The 22,018-nt window shown below is 48.5% G+C and overlaps 1 protein-coding gene across 1 annotated transcript in view; it reads left to right on the top strand.

Moving 5' to 3' along the window:
• Nucleotides 1-22,018, top strand: part of GRTP1 (growth hormone regulated TBC protein 1) — a 492,188-nt gene that overhangs the window by 221,329 nt on the left and 248,841 nt on the right. Inside the window, exon 4 of the mRNA XM_078658051.1 lies at nt 6,451-6,575. Within this exon, the coding sequence (XP_078514177.1) occupies nt 6,451-6,575 (125 nt within the window). The remainder of the gene's footprint in view (nt 1-6,450; nt 6,576-22,018) is intronic.

Below are 22,018 nucleotides of genomic sequence, written 5' to 3'. Positions count from 1 at the left end.
TAAGGTCCTCAAGTCATTATCTAGTCCAAGATCACTTTTATGAATTGAGTATGGTCTATTTTGCATTACAGACAGTGGCTTTGGCAGGCAGGCAATTTTAAAAATAGTTGCCCACTCAAGTATTGTAAGCAGGAAAGATCTCCATATACTTGTGTCTCCCTGGAAATCCTCTATTGTTTGCTCTAAGTTTTTTTTGCCAGAAATAGCTCTGCCCTTAGTGTTGTATATGTCCTGGAGTGCTTGAACCCCTCTTCAAAAAATGTTGTTCTCAGTTCTGCCTCTAGTCTCTGTTTTTAAATTATGATGGACGTCTCTCATTTTATTTTACACCCGGAGTACTGTAGTTGGGTGTTAGTACCTGTGCAGAATCCCTTGATTACTCCAGAGATCAAACCCAGCATATTAGAGGTTCCACACATAAGGCGAATAGTAGTGCAGAGAGAGGACATCCTTGCTGCATACTCCATTTCAAAGGGAAGTGGTGACATTTCACCCTATTCACCCTGATAGCCACCGCCTGGTCCTGGGTAAAGGAAGCCATCCATCTACGGAGGTATGGACCAAACCCGAACCTTCGCAGTGTTTGGAACAGAAATGCCTAGTGGGCAGAGTCAAATGCCTTATCGGCATCCAGCAAAATTATAGCCTGGGCTCTGCTCATGATTGTGTCGCTGCTAATCAATTATTGTCGTCTAAGATTAAGCGCCTGATTTAGATGTTGGCGGACCATTTACTCCGCCACAATGGTGACAAAATCCCATCTGCCACAATGAATAAATCCCATTATATCCTAGGAGGTTTGAATTCCAGCTGGCGGGATATCAGTCACTGTTGTGATGGAGTAACATGTCTGCCAAGATCTGAATCAGGCCCATAGTCTGGTGGATTGTCTCTGCATGAATTCCCACTTGTTTTTGTGTATGAGAGAGCTGAGAGTCCCCAGCAATCTAGTTGTCAGACTGGTTGGCAAGATCTTCATTTCTACATTTAATAATGAGGCTGGATGGGTAGAGGCTTATTTATCTGTGGGTCGCCATCTTTGTGGATTACTGTAATAGCCACATGCCTGGATCAGGAGGCAAAATTCCATTCACTCTGCCTTTTTTTATATACCAGTTGTAAGTGGGGACACATCAAAATTGAGTCTTTTGTCTAGTTCCACTGGTATCCCGTTATGGTCTGGGGTTTTCTCACTCTCCATATGCTTAATTGCCCTCCATACCTCATCTGGGGTCATTTCAGCTTCCGGCTCCTTTCTCGTCATTTCCCGGAGTTGGTAGGTCAAGACTGCTGAGGGAGTTCTCAATTTCCTCAATCCCAGTTAAAATTTCCACCTCACAGAAGGCGCTATAGTATTCCACAAATGTGGATGCAATCTCCTTATCGTTTGTCTTCTCTTATATTAACTATTATCTCACTTACCCACCTTCCATCCTCCTCCCTTTTGCTAATCTTTGCAAGGAGGCGGCCTTCTTTATCCCCTGTATGTCCACACGAACAGTGCCTGATTAAAAACTAAAATATAATTGCTATGTAGAGTGTCAATCAAGCTGTACAAGGGACTATAAGAAGCTCTTGAGCGACCTGGTGCCCTTTCATCAACCACACAGGCAAACAGAACAGGAGGTGTGTATGCCCAACTAGGATGCATATTTGAAAGGTATACTTTGATAACCTGTACCGTTACTGCCTACGTCATAGCGGGAAATAGTTGATGTTCATGCCCTCCTTGGTGACATGGAGTGGAAAAGGGAATTCCACAATGGGAACCTAGACCAAGTGAAGTAAGTTAATTGTACCTCAATGTCAGGGACATTTTACCATCATTAAAGTTTTGAATTGCCACTCTGGTGGATAAGATTTGTTCTTCAGAAAACACCATTAACCAGTAAACTCACCTGGGACTATTCCATTAGTCGAGCAGGGCCCTGTTCATCTATCGACCACCAGAGTTGCCCAGCCCTAGACCGCTAGCGTGGGACTGGTAACAGCCTCCCATTGCCTTACTTAGGGACATCTGATATTCAAGGCCGGCCCCCACCCCCGTCAGTCGCAGATGCTCCATGTCATTTGGAGTCTGACAGAGGCAAAGGAGGCTCCCAGGACCATCAGGAAGGTCCCAAAGTAATGAATAGGCTGTTAACCCATGGAAGTAACTCCCAGGCCTGACCTCCACCCCCAGTCCTGCCTGAACCATTCCCCTGACTGCTGCCACTACGTAGCTATCTTGACAGGCATTTTGTTCCCTAAATGCTCTCAGGCGGAATCAACAGCGCAGCTCAAAAATAAGGTGTGCCACTGGCTGGCTTGACACACAGATTTTAGAATCTCTAAATACAAGGACATTTTGTTTGTAAGGAGGGTCGGGTGGGTAGGCCCCTTGCCCAAAATCATCAGTGGGGATTGTGTGGTTATTAATTTCAAAAAGTTCAGGGTTGGCTCTTCGCCTAGTTAAGTGTGGTGCCGAGGTTCACATGTTGAGAGATCAATATTGTCCCCCTAGGCTTCTTCTACAAACACTTGCAACACAGGCAAGTGGTGGGGCCTGGGCCCTTGCAAACCAGGGCAGACATACCCAATGGTTATTCTGTCACTACCTCTAATAGATTCCTCCCCCTGTCAAGCCTTGACGGTATAGATTGATGCCCAACTTTAATCGTAGATGACTGAATCGGCAACAGGTCTGAGGAGGTGAGGGATGTACTTACTCCACCGCTAGGTTCCGTTACTGATAGGTTGATCCCCACATCTCCCGTAGTCTCAGACACTGCCCTCTCCAGTCATCGCATCCACTCCAAGATTGTTTCTTGGAATTTAGCTTGAATAGTGTCCAGACTCTCCTTCCCAGAATGGGGCAAGTTTATTGACACATCTATCTGTTCCAGGAGACTTGGTCTCTTTCCCTGCAGTTTCATTCAGGCTTTGTTAATTTTTCTCAGGCTGCAAATTCTATGGGGAAGGGAAGACCGTTTGGGTGGTTAGTAATCTGGATAAAAAGCACTCTGCTTTATGTTGCAAAGTGATACACTTGGACTGTCCTGATCTGGAGTGTGTTAGTTTGACATTTTCACCTGGTGGTATTTATCAGGTCTGGGGGCAAGGGAGCAGAGTTGCAGGTCATAGGTCTGATTGGACCTCATATGACGGTCCCACCCGTAGATTATTTTAAAATTGACGCAGGTGATTTTAATTGTAAAGTTGAGCCTATGCATGTCCTTTGAGGTCCTTAATGGCAAGGAGGATAAAGTCTGGTCAGTTCTTGGTCCCACACTTCCCTCGCTAAGAAATGGACTGCTGTTGTGTTACAACTAAATGCTTTTACGCTCATCAATGGTCTTCGATCCTGTAACAGAAGATCCAATGACACCCGTTCAACCATGTAAACTGCTATAGTCTCATTGACTTGATCCTGTTGGATATTAGATTGTGGCCCTCTAAGATTGATATGTTCGTGACTCTCCGCCAAGACAGTGACCACAATACCATTGTCTTAACGCTGGGAGCTCTTGGTACTTCTTTTTTGAAGGCCTCTAACAAATTATTCAACAAGAAGCTTGTTTCTACCATCAAACCTTCCAGGCTTAAACGGAACTCTCTGGTGTAAACTAATATAGCTTTGGGTAAGGTATATGAGGTAGTGTCCATGTGTCTTGATGCAGTCCTGGCTGAGAGAACGTCTTTGGTGCAAACAAATTCCTGGTTGAGACCTAGCTCTATCCATTATTCCGTGTTTGCTTCCCTAAGGGGTCTCTTCTTAGTAGAATCCAGGACTATCCCTAAAAGGAAGAAAGAGGTCTTTTGGTTGGCTTAACCCCTTCAGAATAGCCAGGCATGCCCTCTGTAGAGCTATACAAGCAGGGAATAGAAAGGTGATTCAGGAAACCAGGGCATCTTATAAAGCAACAATTCTTAGCGCCAAGAGAGCTTGGGGAGTGAGAAGAATGGGATTCCATACTGGGTACCAATAAAGGTAAAGACTGCCACTCCTTTTGGCGTATCCTTGCTAGTGGTGGCTCTGACGACCATGTTTCTTTGGCTAATAATATTTCTGCTGTCGACTGGGTTGAACATTTTTCCATGTTATATTCAGGGGCTGCTGGACTGGAACATCCTCAGGATGTGCCCTTTGAACAGACAGGAGTTGTGAAATTGGTAGTGTTGCCATGTTCATCTCCAGTTCTGAGCCCAAGGCCCCACATGTCTGTTTTATCTTCAGCCCTGAGATCAGCAAAGCTTTAGATTTGATTACTCCTAATAAAAACCCAAGGTTGGATAATGTCCTTGGAGATCTTTTTAAGATGCTTAGGGATGTACAGTGCTCATACTTCTCTCTGTTCTTTAATGCTATAATGGCTGGTGCCCCGATGCCCCCTACATGGGCAGGGGCTGAGATCATCCCAATTTTTAAGACGAGTTCCAGGTCCATGTCCTCCAATTATAGGCTCATCAGTCTCATTGATAGCTCACAAAACGTATTCAGCCAAATTATTCTGGATAGGATAGCTGATTCTGGTGTGCTGACCATACTATAAGTCAGCTTCAGGGACGGTATTGAAACCATTCACCAGGTCTTTTGCCTTTAGCTGCTCCACCTTGGGGGTGGAGACTTTGTGATCTTTTTGGACCTTTGGTCTGTATTTGATCTCTTGCCCCGGGAGTCCCTGTGGAATGTGCTGGCGGAAATGGGGGTCCCACCATACCTCTTAAGTGTCATTATTAGGCTACACACTAGTCATTTTACCCAGGTCAGATGCAAACTGACATCCACCATCCCAGTTAAATGGGGCGTAAGGCAAGTGTGCATGTTGGCACAAACACATTTTCTTCTTTATACTAATGACCTGGTGTCACAACTAGAGAAATGTGAGAATGATGCCACAAGACTAGCTGGTGAGAAGGTCCTGGCTCTTCTGTTTGCAAGTGACACCTTCATGACAAAATCTCCAATTGGGATCCAGAAGCTTCTGGATCGGTTTTATTTTTTTGCAAACAGTGGGGCCTGGAGATCAACCTTGGCAAAACCAAATACATGGTATCCAGTACATGTCCAACAACCCTTCCTAATATGACTCTTATTGGCGTATTGCTGGAGAGAGTTCAGGTGTTTGATTACCTTTGGGTCACGCTCACAGAGCACTTTAATTTGTCCCCCTATGTTCAGAAGTGCAGGCTCGAATTAGAACAATATTCCAGGGGCATTGTGAGGGCTCAACGTTGAGCTTAATTTCTCCCAATATCACCTGCTTTTGAAATATATACTTGCCATGCCCTGGGGTGGCCTTATACGATGGGGAACTCTAGGGCAATAATGCCAGATCCCTGGAGATTGTTGAAAACAGTTTTATGCGCCACCTTAATAGCCTCCCTGTCAGTATCCCGCTTCTACCTTTACTGCTGGACTACAGACTTAGATCTGTTGTTCACCTAGTGGGTCTCAACCACTCTTATACTGGTGGAGGCTTAGCATCAAAGGGCCCTTGAGGATGTTTTGGGGCAGCCTGGGGCTCATAAGATCTCCTGGCTTTGATCTATTGGGCTACGACGACATCTGATTGGGTGTGAGAGTCTTTGGTCTACCCCTGCAGAAGCCATCGAGGTATCGAAAGCGATGCTAAAGGGAGCCTACTGGCTGGCTTTACATTGATGGCCTGACGCTTAACCCTGAAAGTCAGACACACTAACACCCTCCTTTCTGGAAGCCTTCTTGGGTGAGATTGGGCCCCCATTTGCTACACACACTATATTAATATTTCGCATGATGACTTTGCCACTCCGCTCTGTGACAGCAAAGTGGAAGCATGATTCCAGTGAGTTAGATGGGTCCTGTCCCATTTGCTGTCAAGCAGAGGAAACAGCTGAACATGTTGTATTCTTCTCTCCAACCTATAATGGTTATAGAAGGAAGTGGATCATTTCTGTATGCCTCAGGGAACTTAGAGCTTTGTTTAGTAGTTTAAGAAGTGATCCAAGACAGTTTATTGTATTTGCTGTTTCACGATTCTTGATGTTTATGTGGAGGTTTAGGCACAAAAAATGCCTTGTTGAAGGGCTTGTGCTTGCTAACACCTTCCTAATCCTAGCTCTGGACCCTTGCCTGCATCTGTTTATTTTTTTGCAAATATTGTATCTTAGTCTCTGATCTCCTGTCTCTAGATGTATTTGAAGGAATTGTATTCTATGACTTATTTAATCTCACTGCATTTTATTGCTTGTATGTCTTCTGTATACTGTGATATTTGTATGCATTTTTATGGCTGTATGGCCGAATAAATAATAATTGATTGATTGATTAACATCAGTTCAGAAGTTTCATGCTGAGCAGTGAAATGACGCTGGAGGCTTCTATGAGCAATCTAAACGTCATAGGTTAGAAACAAAGCGCTCAAACTTAATATAACGTACGTTGAAAACCGCCTTTGATCACTGAGTTTATCAATTTATTCATTTCAGATATGAACAGAACCTTTCCTGATAACGTACGCTTTCGAAAAAGCGCAGAGCCATGTTTACAGCAGCCTTTGTACAACGTGTTGGTGGCGTATGGACACCATAATCAGAGAGTAGGATATTGCCAGGTATTTGACAAATATGGTCTGCAAAGGGCCTTTTTCATGCCACTGCTTCATTGAATATGTTACTTTTGTTCTTAACGGTGTGTGACGTGTAAAATGTGTCCTTTTGTGTCATTCTAGTCATCAGTTACTCTGTAGTGCAAGGCACATATTCGTCTTACTATTTTTTTTTACACCCCTCCTTTTGTGTGTATAAATCCCCCATCATCACTTAGGCGAGCTCTGACCTTAGCAAAAGATCACCCTCAACTCTGTGGCTTTGTGGGGTTGGTGTCTGCTCTGAGGGGCTTCTGGGTGCAGCCACAGTTTGGATCTAGTGGATTCTGGATTGAACAGACATTGAGCACCTTCAGTGATGTCACTGGCATATGTAGTTCCATGTGATGACAAAACTGATGTGCTTTGTGATGTCATTTGTGACAATAAATGGTTCATCAGGAAATATAGGGTTGTGTTGCTCGCCATCATTTTATCTGGAATTTATTTTTTGTATTTTAACTGTAACATCACTTCACTGAAGCATCTTGGAGGAATTTTATTGATTGTGTTTTTTTAACCAACTTTATTTTTTCTTCTGAGTGAAGAATCATTCTTCCTTAATGAAAAATGGCACACCGGAAAAATGCCTTCCAGTACAGGAGGTAATATTATGGTAAAGTACAGGCTTGGCGAATCTGCTAGATGGAAATACAAATGTATTTGCCTCTAATGCAATACAAATTCTACCTTTGGCCTTATGTTTTTGAATTGAACCAGTTTCAGAGGGCATTGTTGCAAACTCTAATTAGGAAGGGCTTATTATTGCCCAAACTCTTCTTTTGCCTCCCAGTGTATCCTCAGACTCACCTCTCACCTGCTCAGTGGGACTTGGGTGTTCAGTATTATACCACACAGTTGGCAACTCCTGCTCTCCCTTTGTAAGGTCTTTCTTTAAAGCAATAGCAAGGCTAACAGCTTAGAAAATCAGAAACTGCCTTCTTATGGAAGGCCCTAGTAATCTCATGACACAGCTCTTCAGGTAGGTGGAACAGGCTTCGGTACACCTCGCAGTATTATCTTGTAATTGTCTATCTTGCCCCGTCTCTTCAAACTCAACAGCTTCTACCAGTACACCTTGCTGTGTCTGCATCAAGTTCTCCACATTGCTGACTCCCACTATGTACTCCTTTGAGTAGAGATGCAGCTTTGGCCACCTCATCCTAAGGTGAGGGCAAAAATGGAGTGCCCGATAGCAGTGCTTAATTTGTAAAATATTAAGTGCAGGTGCTCAAACTGTTTAAGGAGGCCACACCCACACATCCTGGCTCTATCCACTAACTCCACTGGCTCCCCCCACTTCCTCTATTGGCTCCACCCACCCACATCCAGAACTAGTATTGCTGAACATGCCATAACAAGGGTTAGAACCAAAATCTCCAGGTTGAAAGAGTAGGAAATGAACCATGTGCATGGCTATAAGGATGCACAACAGGGCAGTCTGTACCCTGTACTGTGCACCTGTGGCTGAGGGTCAGTCACTAGCTGTGTGTCATCGAAGCACAGATGGGCCAAGCTGTGACACTGCAAGTTCCTGAGGAGGTGCCTGTCACCCACATGGGTGTAAATCTGAAAACACCACAAATACACACAGAGAGGTGGAAGATTGAGCACCACACACCCATGACATCTCACCTCCACATCTCTTGCCCACAGGAAGACTATCAAGGGCCCATTAGCTCCTCTATACACATGCTGTCAGGATCTGACTTACAGAACCCCTGCAGGTGCCTGGCAGTGGGTAGAGAGCCATGCGAAGACAGAGCTACTGTCTGGAGGCCAGTGCTGGCAGCGAGCAGACTCAGGTAAACTCTGATTTTAAAGCCCTGCTGCTCTTCTCTGATGATGATTATGCTGGAATGTCCCATACTCACACCTGACTGCCCAACCCGTCTCCTGTGCTGCAACCGGTCCGGACCCTCCAAAAAAGAAGCATCAACCATTGCAATGCACTTGCAGGAACCCAGGCTCACAGTCTCAATATCAGATCATAACGTAATGTCTTGCAACCCCTGCTCCGTAAATACACCAACAGCCTTGGCCCCACCCCAGAGAACAAGACGTGATTCTTTGTGATATTATATATAATATTTATGCAATCTATGGTTTTTAGGTGAGCTGCACCAATACTTCATAGACAAAAGTTGCAGTTGAGCTCTATTTGCAATTGCTGCTCATATTTCATTTCCTGCTTAATAAGGTCCTCTAAGTTGTTCATTGCCACACAATGTCCGGTTTTGTTTAGCATTACTCCATATGGGTATAAACAAAACATTCCAGTGTCCTCTAACCATCCCAAGCTTCAAATCAGGTAAACTGTGAGAAAAAGTGGTGATGAATGTTCAAAGCAACAGCAAACCAACCCTCTCTCTTTCAGCCTCCTGAGAGATTCCCAAGTTAAGCAGCTACAAATTACTTCAAACAAAGCAGCTCTAATTCATTCCTTTGCCGAACGATGAAGTGGCCAGGCAGCTAGAAGATAGCTGTGGGTGCGCTAGTGTGAATTGCGTGAAAGGGGCAAAAAATGCGTGCAAAAAATGTGCGTGCGAGAGTGATAGTGGTATTCTTTTATTGGGCCAAAACACAAGTAAAATAGCATGCATTGTTTACATTCTGCTGTTTAAATTAGTTTTAAGCTCAAAAGAAAAATTTTTCAATATGAAACTACCCCTTGTTTTTGTAAAAAGGTGTAGTATTCATTTCATGTTGCCTTGTGTTGGCGGGGAAGCAGTGCAGATGGAAACTTTCACATGAAACGTGGCACAATCCGGGCCTTTGAGATGAATGCGCAAATTTGAAATATCTGTGAGTGTTCACGCACAAGGCTTGTTTGATATCATTCAACTTCGGTATTTACATCTAAGGTTACTACAAGAATGGAGATGCTAGATCCAGGGGTCCTACAGTGGACCAATTTGCGCTAGAAACACAAACATAGATAACCTGCAGGAACTTCTGTCCATACTTGTGTCACTGGGTTCTGCCTAAAATTTGTACTGCAGCTGCGGACAAGTGCTGTAACCTGCCCTTTTTCATTTGCAGATTCTGAATAAAGAAAAATGTGCCAGTTTACATATGCGTAAAAGCACTGACACTGGCAATTTATTTTGGGAACCCATAAATTGGGAGGTCGGGTGTGGCAGAGGAAAGGTGCTGTGGAGTCATGAGGTGCTGATCTTGAAAAAGCAGAGTTGACAGTTAACTTATACATTTATTTGCTGCAAAGAAATTGGTGAACGGGATACACAATAGTAAATCTATTCCAGACTACTTAATAGCGATTTGTTGGAGTACTATCTACTACTCTCTTTCCTGGGACCTGCGGTCCCAGTGGCACTGGCTCCATTAGATTGTTCGCAAATAATGTGTTTTTGGGCACCCCCGGCCCAGGCCAAGAGCGTCAGTATACAGTGCAAACGACAAGTCAAAAGGAATAATTTATGGCCTGCTTCTGCTGGGTTTTCATTTTAGTGCGTACGAGTTGTTAAAAGAAAGCATCTACGCACTTTTTAATTACTTCGACGATGTCGCATTAAGTTTATTGCTGAGATCGAAACTTTCCAGGACCCAGCCTGCCTTGATCGTAGCTCACCTATCAGCCCGCCTCCAACTGTAATAATTAACCAATGCAAAAGAAAAAGCTCCTTGAAAGGCAGGCGTGCACTACTGACATCACTAACATGATGCAGTCATAATGCCTGGTTCTGGGTGGGCCATCTTTTGAAGACACACCAGACACAACATGAATCCCAACGGAAGGAGGAGGACACAGGACAGGTAGGTACATTTTGCAATGATGGTTTGTGGGGGTGCCCCCAGGGGTGGCAGGGATGCGAACGCCCTATGTGCCCTCTGGACAGTAAAGCGGTGAGAAAGACCAGAGACGTGAGAGTGCTCCTCAGAGCCCATGGTGATGTAAAGCACTATGCAGATGTTACACCACATTCGGCGTAACAGGTACTTTCTTCTCTCTGGAAATGTCTCCTTAATGACACTGTTTTAGATTATAAATGCCCTTTGCACACAATCTTGGTTTGTTCCTCTTAATAAACATTAATCGAATACACTGTGTTCAGTAAGTCAACAGTCACAGTCACAGTCAGTCACAGTCATTGGAGTGGTGTGGCTCACTGGTTAGAGGCAGCAGACCCGGAAGCAGAGGACGGCCCGGGACCAGGGTTCTATCCCTGACGCGGCAGGGTCGTGGACCAGGGTCAGCGGACTCGATAATTCTCGCCTCGGTGCCTACTCTAAACAGGGATCACACTCGGCAACTCTGGGCATTAGCTTGCCTCATCTCCACAACGGCCCCCCACATACGCCGGGGATGCCTGGTTTCACCTTGGAGATACCCAGTAGGGACCATCTCACAGGGAAAGCCAGGACAGGTTCCCCAGCGGTCTACAGCGCAGAGATACTCCTTCGGGAGTCGATTCTAGCGCTTTAGAAACCCACAATTAATTAATTAATTAATACCAAGCAATGCCGTTGGCGTACATTCTTAGTTCAAAGCAGCCCTCTATACCGGCAGTGGGTTTTAGGACGGACTGGGGCCTGGGGCACAGATGGTGTTTCCTTCAGTGATGAGTAAATAAGACTTATAGAACGAGACATCTTGATGGGATTTTGTTTTACATTTCTGCTGTTTTAAAGTTCATTTTTTTCTTGAAAGCTTCAATTTTGAGCTTCTCAATAAACCTGCGGATACATTACTGCAGTCTGACTGAAATGTCACTGCTTGTGCTCTGACCTTTTGTTTGCAGGCTGGTGGAAACTTTCAGATACTGTACGCCGCAGGCTTCCTCTTCCTCTTAGATGAAAAGGAAATCAATCCCGTAAAATTATAATGCTTGAAAACTAAGGTTCGATCAGACACAATACCAAAAGAGCATGAAGGGATTGTTACACCAGTGTACAATCATGAGTCATGACAAAGTTGAGTGAGAAATTATTACAGAATATGTGTCTTGATTGCTTAACCATTTCATACCCACTCCTCTCTGGGCAAGCCGGTTATTAAAGTAAAAACAATCCGTGGCAATATTAGTAGGCCTTGTCTGGGAAACTTGTTTGAGGTAGTTGCTATGGATGTGTGAGTCCGCGGTCGCCATCTTGGAAAGCTTTTAGTTATATTTCAACAAAATACATTCATAGTTGCCTATCTCACGTCCATGAGTAGCCATTTTAAAATGGTTAAAAAACATTTTAAGATGGCCGCCTGGAGGGTGACACTCCGATGTGAGGGTGGTTGTTTGGTGTAAGCGGGCTTATGGAACATTTTTACAAAAAAAATAAAAAGAGGGGTGGAAATAGATGAAAAGCTTGCAGAGGGTACAGTTAGAGATAGAGAATATATGTGCCCTGCAAAAAAGGTCTGCCTACAGCAATAGAAGCATACATGCTATCCAATCAAAACACAGTGCGACCGAAGTGCTCCTGGTAGGATAAACATAAGTATAAATCAATCAATCATGGACATTTATATAGCGCACTACTTACCCGGAGGGTCTCAATGCGCTTGGGGGGGGGTGCTGCTACTGCTCGAAAAGCCAGGTCTTGAGCTTCTTCCTGAAGGAAAGGTGGTCTTGGGTCAGCCGCAGGTCGGTCGGAGGGAGTTCCAGGTCTTGGCGGCCAGGTGGGAGAAGGACCTTCCTCCTGTTGTCGATCTTCGGATGCGGGGGACGGCGGCGAGGGCGTGACTGGCTGATCGGAGGTGGCGTTTGGGAGCGTAGAAGTTGATGCGGTTGTTGAGGTAGCTCGGGCCTTGGTCGTGTAGGGCTTTGTGTGCGTGGGTGAGGAGACGGAAGGTGATTCTCTTGTTGACGGGGAGCCAGTGCAGGTCTCTCAGATGTCCGGAGATGTGGCTGCGTCGGGGGATGTCGAGGATGAGTCTGGCTGAGGCGTTCTGGATCCGCTGGAGTCTCTTCTGGAGCTTGGCGGTGGTTCCGGCGTAGAGGGCGTTGCCGTAGTCCAGTCGGCTGGTGACGAGGGCCTGGGTGACCGTCTTCCTGGTCTCGGTGGGGATCCACCGGAAGATCTTTCGTAGCATGCGCAGGATGTTGAAGCATGACGAGGAGACGGCGTTGACTTGTCTGGTCATGGAGAGGGAGGAGTCCAGGATGAAGCCCAGGTTGCGTGCGTGGTCTGTCGGTGTGGGTGCGGAGCCCAGGGCGGGGGGCCACCAGGAGTCGTCCCAGGCGGAGGGCGAGGAGCCCAGGATGAGGACTTCCGTCTTGTCTGAGTTGAGTTTCAAGCGGCTGGTCGTCATCCATTCGGCTACGGCTTTCATCCCTTCGTGAAGGTTGGCTCTGGAAGCGGCGGGGTCGTTGGTCAGTGAGAGGATCAGCTGGGTGTCATCGGCGTAGGAGATGATGTTCAGGTTGTGTTGGCGTGCGATGGGTGCGAGGGGGCTCATGTAGACGTTGAAGAGGGTGGGGCTCAGCGAGGATCCTTGAGGGACGCCGCAGATGACTTCGGTGGCCTCTGACTTGTACGGTGGTAGACGGACTCTCTGTGTTCTTCCGTCGAGGAAGGAGACGATCCATTCCAGTGCCTTCTCTTGAATTCCGACGTTGCTGAGGCGTTGCACTAGGGTGCGGTGTCAGACAGTGTCGAATGCGGCGGAGAGGTCTAGGAGGATGAGGGCCGCTGTTTCTCCGTTGTCCATCAGGGCTCGGATGTCATCGGTGGCAGCGATGAGGGCGGTCTCGGTGCTGTGGTTGGCTCGGAAGCCAGATTGTGACGGGTCGAGGGATCCATTCGTCTCGAGGAAGGCGGCCAGCTGTTTGTTGACGGTCTTCTCGATGACTTTGGCTGGAAACGGGAGGAGCGAGATGGGGCGGTAGTTCTTGAGTTCGGTGGGGTCCGCTGTTGGTTTCTTTAGTAGAGCGCTGAGTTCGGCGTGCTTCCAGCTCTCCGGGAAGGTGGCGGTGTCGAAGGAGGTGTTTATGATGTCCCGCAGGTGGGGTGCGATGACAGTGTCGGCCTTGTTGAAGACGTGGTGAGGGCAGGGGTCGGTCGGTGATCCGGAGTGGATGGAGTTCATCATGCGGACGGTGTCATCGGTGCTGATCGGAGTCCAGGCGCGGAGGGTGGTGGTGGGTGGCGTTGCTGCGGTCGTTGTGTGCGATGGTTGACTGCTGAAGCTGTTGTGTATGTCCGCGATCTTGTTGTGGAAGTAGGAGGCGAGGGAGTTGCAGAGGTCTTGCGATGGGGTGATGTCGTTGTTTCCTGCGTTGGGGTTGGAGAGCTCTTTCACGATGTTGAAGAGTTCCTTGCAGTTGTGTGCGTTGTTGTCCAGTCTGTCCTTGAATGCAGTTTTCTTGGTGGCGCGGATCAGTTGGTGGTGCTTCCGGGTGGCGAGCTTGAGGGTGGTCATGTTGTCCGGTGTTGGTTCCCTTCTCCAGACTTTCTCGAGGGCTCGGCAGTTCTTCTTGGAGCTCTTGAGTTCGTCGGTGAACCATGGGGCTTTCTTGCTGCCGGGTCTGCTGGGCGGGGTCCTCAGAGGGGCGAGTTCGTCCGCGCAGTTGCTGATCCACTTCGTGAGGTTGTCGGCGGCCTGGCTGGGGTTCGCTGAGCTGGCGGGAGGGTGCTGCCTCAGGGAGGCGGCGAGCTGGTCGGCTGTGATCTTGTTCCAGCTTCTTCGGGCAACCTGTTGCTGGTGGTGGTGGGTCGTCGTTCTTCTGAAGGTGAAGTGGACGCAGCTGTGGTCCGTCCAGTGGAGTCCTGTGGCGTGGCTGAAGGCGATGTCTTTGCTTGATGAGAAGACGGCGTTGAGTGTGTGTCCGGCGAGGTGGGTGGGGGTGGTCACCAGTTGCTTGAGTCCCAGGTTTGCGAGGTTTTCCAGCACGGTGGTGGTGTTGCGGTCGTCGTTGTTCTCCAGGTGGAAGTTGAGGTCCCCGAGGAGGATGTAGTCGGCTGAGGGGAGGGCGAGCGGGCTGATGAAGTCGGCGATGTCCTCGCTGAATTGTGTGCGTGGTCCCGGGGGTCTGTAGATGAGGGTGCCTCTGAGGGTGGTCTTGGGGTTGACGTGGACCTGGAAGTGCAGGTGTTCGGCGGGTGCGATGGTGTCGTCGGTGTTGGTCGTGATGCGGATGGTGGTCCTGTGAATGATGGCGATGCCTCCTCCTGTCTGGTTGACGCGGTCTCTCCGGATGATCTTGTAGCCGTCCGGGATGGCGATGGCGATGTCGGGTGCTGAGGAGGCGTTCATCCAGGTTTCCGTGAGGAAGGCGACGTCTGGGGCTGTGGTGTCGAGCAGGTTCCAGAGCTCGACGGCGTGTCTGTGGACGGAGCGGGTGTTGAGCAGGATGCACTTCAGGTGGCTGCTGCTGGAGTTCGGCTTGGTGGGTGCTGGTGCAGTGCAGGTCCGGGTGCAGGAGAACTTGCAGGCCTGGCAGATGAAGGGTCCGTGGGTGCGTCTCGGGGTAGCATCCAGGGGTTCGGCCGGCGTTGAGTGCGTTGAGGGTGGCGGCGTCGTATGTCTGGCGGGTGGGCTGGGGTCTGCGGGGGCCAGGGGTCCTGGCACTGGGCGCGGTCCAGGCGCGGACGGGCGCAGACGGGCTTACCTTTGGCGCACCTTCGGCGCTCAATCGGTGCTCCCGCTGCGCGCGTCCGCTGCGCGGTCGCTGAGGGGGCGTCATAAGAGGGGAGCAGTGAGGGCGGGTCCGCTGGGAGGCGGGAAGGGGTTAACCAATCGTGTGGCGGGGGGGCGGGGCCGCAGGCAGGAGGCGAGGGAACGGGACCGGTAGAGCGGGAGGCCCAGCGGCGGCTGGGGCGCTGCTGGCGGCGTCGGCGAAGAAATCTCAGCAGGTAAGCAGGGCTGCAGTGGCAGGCGCGGAGAGGAGCAGGGGGGCGACCAGACCAGAGGCGCAGTGGTCGCTCCCTAGAGGCAGGCGAGGTCCCCTTAAGAGGGGAGCAGTGAGGGCGGGTCCGCTGGGAGGCGGGAAGGGGTTAACCAATTGTGTGGCGGGGGGGCGGGGCCGCAGGCAGGAGGCACGGGAACGGGACCGGCAGAGCGGGCGGCCCAGCGGCGGCTGGGGCGCTGCTGGCGGCGTCGGCGAAGAACTCTCAGCAGGTAAGCAGGGCTGCAGTGGCAGGCGCGGAGAGGAGCAGGGGGGCGACCAGACCAGAGGCGCAGAAAGTCGCCATTTAATAAGGGCAAAAAGAACAATTGATGGACAGAATGCAGAACAATGGTCATACATTCACCCCCGTACAGAGATCTGGGCCTAAATCCATCGTTTTTTGCTCACCGTGCCATTCCAGTTTGGACCCAGCCATATGCAAATCAGTCTTGATCCTACGCCCAATGGGAATAGTCCAGCCCGTACTGCCAGGCCAGGTCCTCCCTGGAGTGGTAACAAGCATCCTAGGACCGGTGTCGGTGGGTCCGGTGCTCTCCAAGCTACTGGTTTCAAGCTATCCTGGCTGAAGAGGGGTGAAACACCGAAACCGGTCCTAGGATGCTGGTTTCCGGTCCAGGGAAGACCTGGCTTGACAGTTCGAGCTAGACCAGGGGTACTCGTAGTACGGCCCGCGGGCCAGGGGCGGCCCGGCAAGCCTTCCCTGGCGGCCCGCGGACCCCCCCAGACATCATTGAAGCTGTGGGGAACGGGTTTTTTAGAAGTTCAGGGAAATACTGGGCGCACAACTTACGTAAGTGTAAAGAAAGGTTAGGTCTGGGTGCAAAAAGGTGAGGGGAAAAAGGCCCTAAACCCCTCTAAAGAGTGTGCAGGGCACACGTTTGACAAATACAACACAATTACCCAATGCACACCAATAAACAGTATAGAAAGAGATGTCTCAATGGGCATAATATTGTACAAATGTCCAAGTTCAGAATAGAAAAGAGGGAAGCGAAGTTGTGCGGTTCCTCTTTAATTGTATGGATGGCCAGCCGACACGTGTTTCGTCGTTAAGCAGTAACAATGCTTGTACGACTCATCAGGGCTGTAACGCGATGAAATAGGGCCAAAGGTCGCTAGGCCGGTGATACTTCCAACCCGGCCCCTGCTCGAGACCAGGTTACTGCTCGTCGGTAATTGGTGCTCCAAATATTGAGAGTACTGCAGAATCGGTGCTCCAGGCAATTATGGTGTGTATGGAGCCACAAATGAATAAAGCGAAGCCTCTGTTTAAGTGGTGCTTAAATATCTGGGTTGGACGGGTCCGCACCCGGAACCGCTGTGAGGAGTTACACATCCCGCAGACCTTGCCACCAGCAACTCGCTTCAATTTCTGAACGCACATACTTGTGCGAGCACTAGCATCTTGAACCACCACTACGGATCGTCCAACCCAGATATTTAAGCACCACTTAAACAGAGGCTTCGCTTTATTCATTTGTGGCTCCATACACACCATAATTGCCTGGAGCACCGATTCTGAAACACAGAGCGTGCCCTAACTGCAGTACTCTCAATATTTGGAGCACCAATTACCGACGAGCAGTAACCTGGTCTCGAGCAGGGGCCGGGTTGGAAGTATCACCGGCCTAGCGACCTTTGGCCCTATTTCATCGCGTTACAGCCCTGATGAGTCGTACAAGCATTGTTACTGCTTAACGACGAAACACGTGTCGGCTGGCCCCCCAGACATCATGCCTGTGTTTTACGTTTGGTTTTTTTTTTACGTGTCTGCAGCAGCGCGAGAGACTCTGCTGCTCTGTGGGGGCTGCCGGCGGGCGATCCTAGGAATGGCCAGAGTAAAGCTGCAGGGGCCTAAGAAGAGGTGAAATACAAAGGCCTCATTAACATGCAAATGGGCTTTTGATGATCTGTGAAGTGTTCGGGTGCGGCTGTGAGCGTGTGCGCGCCCCAGCTGACACACAGGCAGGGTGAGATGACAGAGGGTGACAGAGGGAGTGGGAGGGAAAGGGAGGGGGAGGGGGATGGAGGGGGACGGAGAGGGAGTGAGAGAGAGTGAGAGGGAGTGAGTGAGTGAGAGGGAGTGAGTGAGTGGGAGGGAGGGAGGGAGGGGAGGGAGGGGGAGGGAGTGAGTGAGTGAGGGAGGGAGGGAGTGAGAGGGAGGGAGTGAGTGAGAGGGAGTGAGTGAGAGGGAAGGAGTGGGAGTGAGGGAGTGAGTGAGTGGGAGGGAGGGAGGGAGGGGGAGTGAGTGAGTGAGAGGGAGGGAGTGAGTGAGAGGGAGTGAGTGAGAGGGAAGGAGTGGGAGGGAGGGAGTGAGAGGGAGGGACTGTGAGGGAGTGAGAGGGAGAGAGTGAGAGGGAGTGACTGCGAGGGAGTGAGAGGGATGGAGTGAGTGAGAGGGAGGGAGGGAGTGAGTGAGAGGGAGGGAGGGAGGGAATGGGAGGGAGGGAGGGAGAGGGAAGGAGGGAGTGAGTGAGAAGGATGGAGTGAGTGAGAGGGAGTGAGAGAGAGGGAGGGAGAGAGAGGGAGTGAGAGGGAGTGAGTGAGTGAGAGGGAGTGAGTGAGTGAGAGGGAGTGAGTGAGTGAGAGGGAGTGAGTGAGTGAGAGGGAGTGAGTGAGTGAGAGGGAGTGAGTGAGTGAGAGGGAGGGAGTGAGTGAGTGGGAGGGAGGGAGTGAGTGAGAGTGAGTGAGTGAGAGTGAGTGAGAGAGAGGGAGTGAGAGGGAGGGAGTGAGAGGGAGGGAGTGAGAGGGAGTGGGTGAGTGAGAGGGAGTGAGTGAGTGAGAGGGAGTGAGTGAGAGGGAGTGAGTGAGAGGGAGTGAGTGAGAGGGAGTGAGTGAGATGGAGTGAGTGAGATGGAGTGAGTGAGTGGGAGTGAGTGAGTGGGAGGGAGTGAGAGGGAGTGAGTGATAGGGATGGAGTGAGTGATAGGGATGGAGTGAGTGAGAGGGAGTAAGTGAGTAAGTGAGAGGGAGTAAGTGAGTAAGTGAGAGGGAGTGAGTGGGAGAGGGAGTGAGTGGGAGAAGGAGTGAGTGAGACGGAGAGTGAGGGAGACGGACCGGGAGGGAGAGGGAGTGAGACGGAGATAGAGAGGGAGGGAAAGGGAGGGATAGGGAGGCAGACGGAGAGGGAGGGAAAGGGAAGGAGAGGGGCGGAAAGGGAGGGAGACGGAAAGGGAGGGAGACGGAGAGGGAGTGAGACGGAAAGGGAGGGAGACGGAGAGGGAGTGAAAGGGAGGGAAGGGAGGGAGACTGATAGTGAGTGAGATGGAGGGAAAGGGAGGGAGACTGATGGGGAATGACATGGAGGGAAAGGGAGGGAGACTGTTGGGGAGTGAGATGGAGGGAAAGGGAGGGAAATGGAGGGAGAGGGAGGGAAAGGGAGGGAAATGGAGGGAGACAGAGAGGGAGTGAGAGGGAGGGAGATGGAGAGGGAGTGAAAGGGAGGGAGACGGAGAAGGAGTGAGAGGGAGGGAGGGAGAGGGAGGGAAAGGGAGGGAGACGGAGAGGGAGGGAAAGGAAGGGAAATGCAGGGAGAGGGAGGGAAAGGGAGTGAAAGAGAGTGAGACGGAGAGTGAGTGAGAGGGAGGGAAAGGGAGGGAGACGGAGAGGGAGGGAGAGAGAGAGAGAGGGAGGGAGAGAGAGAGGGAGGGAGAGAGAGAGGGAGTGAGAGAGAGGGAGTGAGACAGTCAGAGTGAGACAGAGGAAGACAGGAGAGAGTGAGGGAGACCGAGAGAGAGAGATGTGTGTATGCTGGGACGGCTCAGTGGACGAAGGCGTCCGCTGCAGGGACCTGTGATCAACCTCATGGTCAGTTTTATGTTGTTGCTATAGCCCCGCCCCCTCCCCCACTGACCCCGCCCCCCACCGATGCGGCCCTCGGACACAAACCAAACTGTAAATTTGGCCCCCGTGAGAAAGTTTGTGAGTACCCATGAGCTAGACTGTTCCCATAAGGCACAGGGTCAAGACTGATTTGCATATAGCCAGGTCTAAACTGGGGTAGCATGGTGAGCAAAAGAATTATGGATTTAACCCAGATCTCTTGACTGGGGAAGAATGTTTTGATTTTTTCTGCATTCCGTCCATCAATTGTGTGTCTTTTGCCATTTAATAAGGAGCAGGGAAGTGTGATAGACAAGAACGCCATCCATTGTCAATAAGGGACCAACACAAACCCACTTAAAACATTGTATTCCTCACATAATGTCTTCCACAGCAAACAGCTAAAGCAGTTTGTCTACTTAGCCTAAAAGGATAATAACCATTTTTTTAAAAATCCTTTGAGACTGTTCATTCGCGTTCAGAGATGACGGAATGCTGTTTGCTTACTAACAGTATGCTGGCTCATTCACTCTCGTGCAACCCCTAATGATATCATGTGTATAAAATGTCTCCTCAACAGACGAAAAAGAGAGACAACAAGAGAGGTAAAAATACATTATTAGAAAATAATTCTGTCAGGTAAGGAAAAGAGAAGAACGCCGTAGAAGTAATTTTATTAAAAAGTGACAATCCTACGTCCGGGCCTGGAGAGTAAAAAGGATAAACTAAAGAGATATGAGGTTGATAGCGTGTGCAAAGATACCTGCTAAGAAACAGTGCAGATTTTGAGAGCAGTGAGTTCTAGAATCGTGATGGTGAACTAGAGAATGGAACGGACACTGTCCATTCCCAACAAAGCCTACCTTATAGTTTGCTTGGATTGCCTGCAGATACAGAGCTTGCCTCTAGGCTACAAGACTTGGTTCTAAAATAAATGTCAGTCAAGGAAACATAATCTTATTCCAACCCCCACTTATTGAGTAAGTCTAGGGGATGTGCGTGCCTGATCAACGTAATCAGATCAATTTAAACACGTTTGATTGCTGTGGAGAATAGTTAACCACAGCAAAGGAATAGTGTAGATTGCAGTCTCTACTTAACTGAACTGGAGGCAGAGGGTGGTTTGCCATGTATCATTCATCCACCATTCCTATTAATATGGTGGGACTTCATTCAGAGGATGGCAGGATTAGTTCAGTTTGAGGAGGTTCATGAAGCTCAGAGATAGTTTTATTCTTGCCCAGGGCTTTGCTCCAATGCCTTCCACAGTTAGAGGGATAATCATTACATATCACAATATATTCAGCTCTTTAATACTTGTAATGCTCGTCAGCCACCATCCACCTTCTATTTTTCCTATACTGACTTGTGTTGCCCTGGGGTTCATTGGAAACCCTGCTTTCTATAAATCCATCATATTTTCTGTTCAGTTAACCTTGGGTCTTGTTACCTAGAGTTCACCAAATGATGGCACAAGTCTGTAACACAAATAATGTAGAGATTTGTAGTGATGGCGAGGGACAACTTGATTCAACAATTCTGATCATGTCTGGGGCAACACATTAAATATATTGTCTTTTGTTTTTTGTTTGTTTTATCGAGGGCAGACCATTAATGGCTAGATGGCTTCCCTCTATCTTATAACTAATTGTTTGCAATCTATTTTTATAGTAGACCTAACATAGAAAAAATAGGTCAATTCTAATTTAACAGCAATTTAACACACTGCATGATCCTTTATCAGCTAAACTGATATGGGAACACTTGGTTGAAGTGGGAGCTTCTTGGAAATGAAAGACTGAGCAAGGATTTAAGCATCCTTTGTGGTAATGAGTCAAGTCAACACTGAGGATAGAGTCTATTAATCTGCAGAAAGTTGCAATAGAAGGAGCATCAGCAGCTTAACAAACGCTTTTTCAAATTGTCATCAGGGAGGGATTTTTATGGTGGAAACGGTTGTGCTGTAGAATAGACTGTCTATGAAATATTTTGTCATACAAACTTTATTGGAAAGGTAATATTTGTTTGGTGACTGGCTTTGCATATTTTAATAGTTGACTTTGGTGGAAGAAAGATTTAAAGTTAGCCATCAGGCCAAATCTTGGTCTTTTTCAGTATAAGTTTCAGCATATGTTTTAAAAAGATAGTTTTTCTGAGCTTTATTATAAATATTTTCTGGCAAAGTCAATATCTTAGTGTAGATGCATGTTTATTTTTGCGCATTTTCACCTGTAGGTGAAATGGCCCTGAAAAAAACAAATTTGCAGGACAACTCTCTGCCAAAAAATATTTTGTTAGGGCTATTTCCTGGAAAAATGAACGTTATGCATATCTTTAAAACAATATATTTTTGAGGAACATGTTATACCATATACAATCAGTATAATATACACCATCTTATTACAGATTTGCACCTTTCTATCATGAGTTCATGGATATAAAATAGGATACAATAATTACTAAACCACAAAGCCTTATCCAGACATAAGTAGATTTGCATATCAATTCAATTGTTGTGGTGTTAGAACAGTAACATTGTAGTACTACCTTACGTTTGGCAAGTTATAAGGTCTGTATGGAGTCCTGGGAGTCTGGGGCACTGATTGTAGAAAGATATGCATGAAGATGTGACCAGATATCTTTTGGTTGTGATGTGAATAGTAATGTGGAGGCAAACATGTCCAATGAGCCATTGCAGTAAATGAGGTCTACCATCAAGTC

Source organism: Lissotriton helveticus, chromosome 8 (genome assembly GCF_964261635.1).
Source record: "Lissotriton helveticus chromosome 8, aLisHel1.1, whole genome shotgun sequence".
Classification (NCBI taxonomy): domain Eukaryota; kingdom Metazoa; phylum Chordata; class Amphibia; order Caudata; family Salamandridae; genus Lissotriton; species Lissotriton helveticus.
The sequence above is the reverse complement of the archived record's forward strand: the minus strand, read 5'-3'. Positions and strand labels throughout refer to the sequence as shown.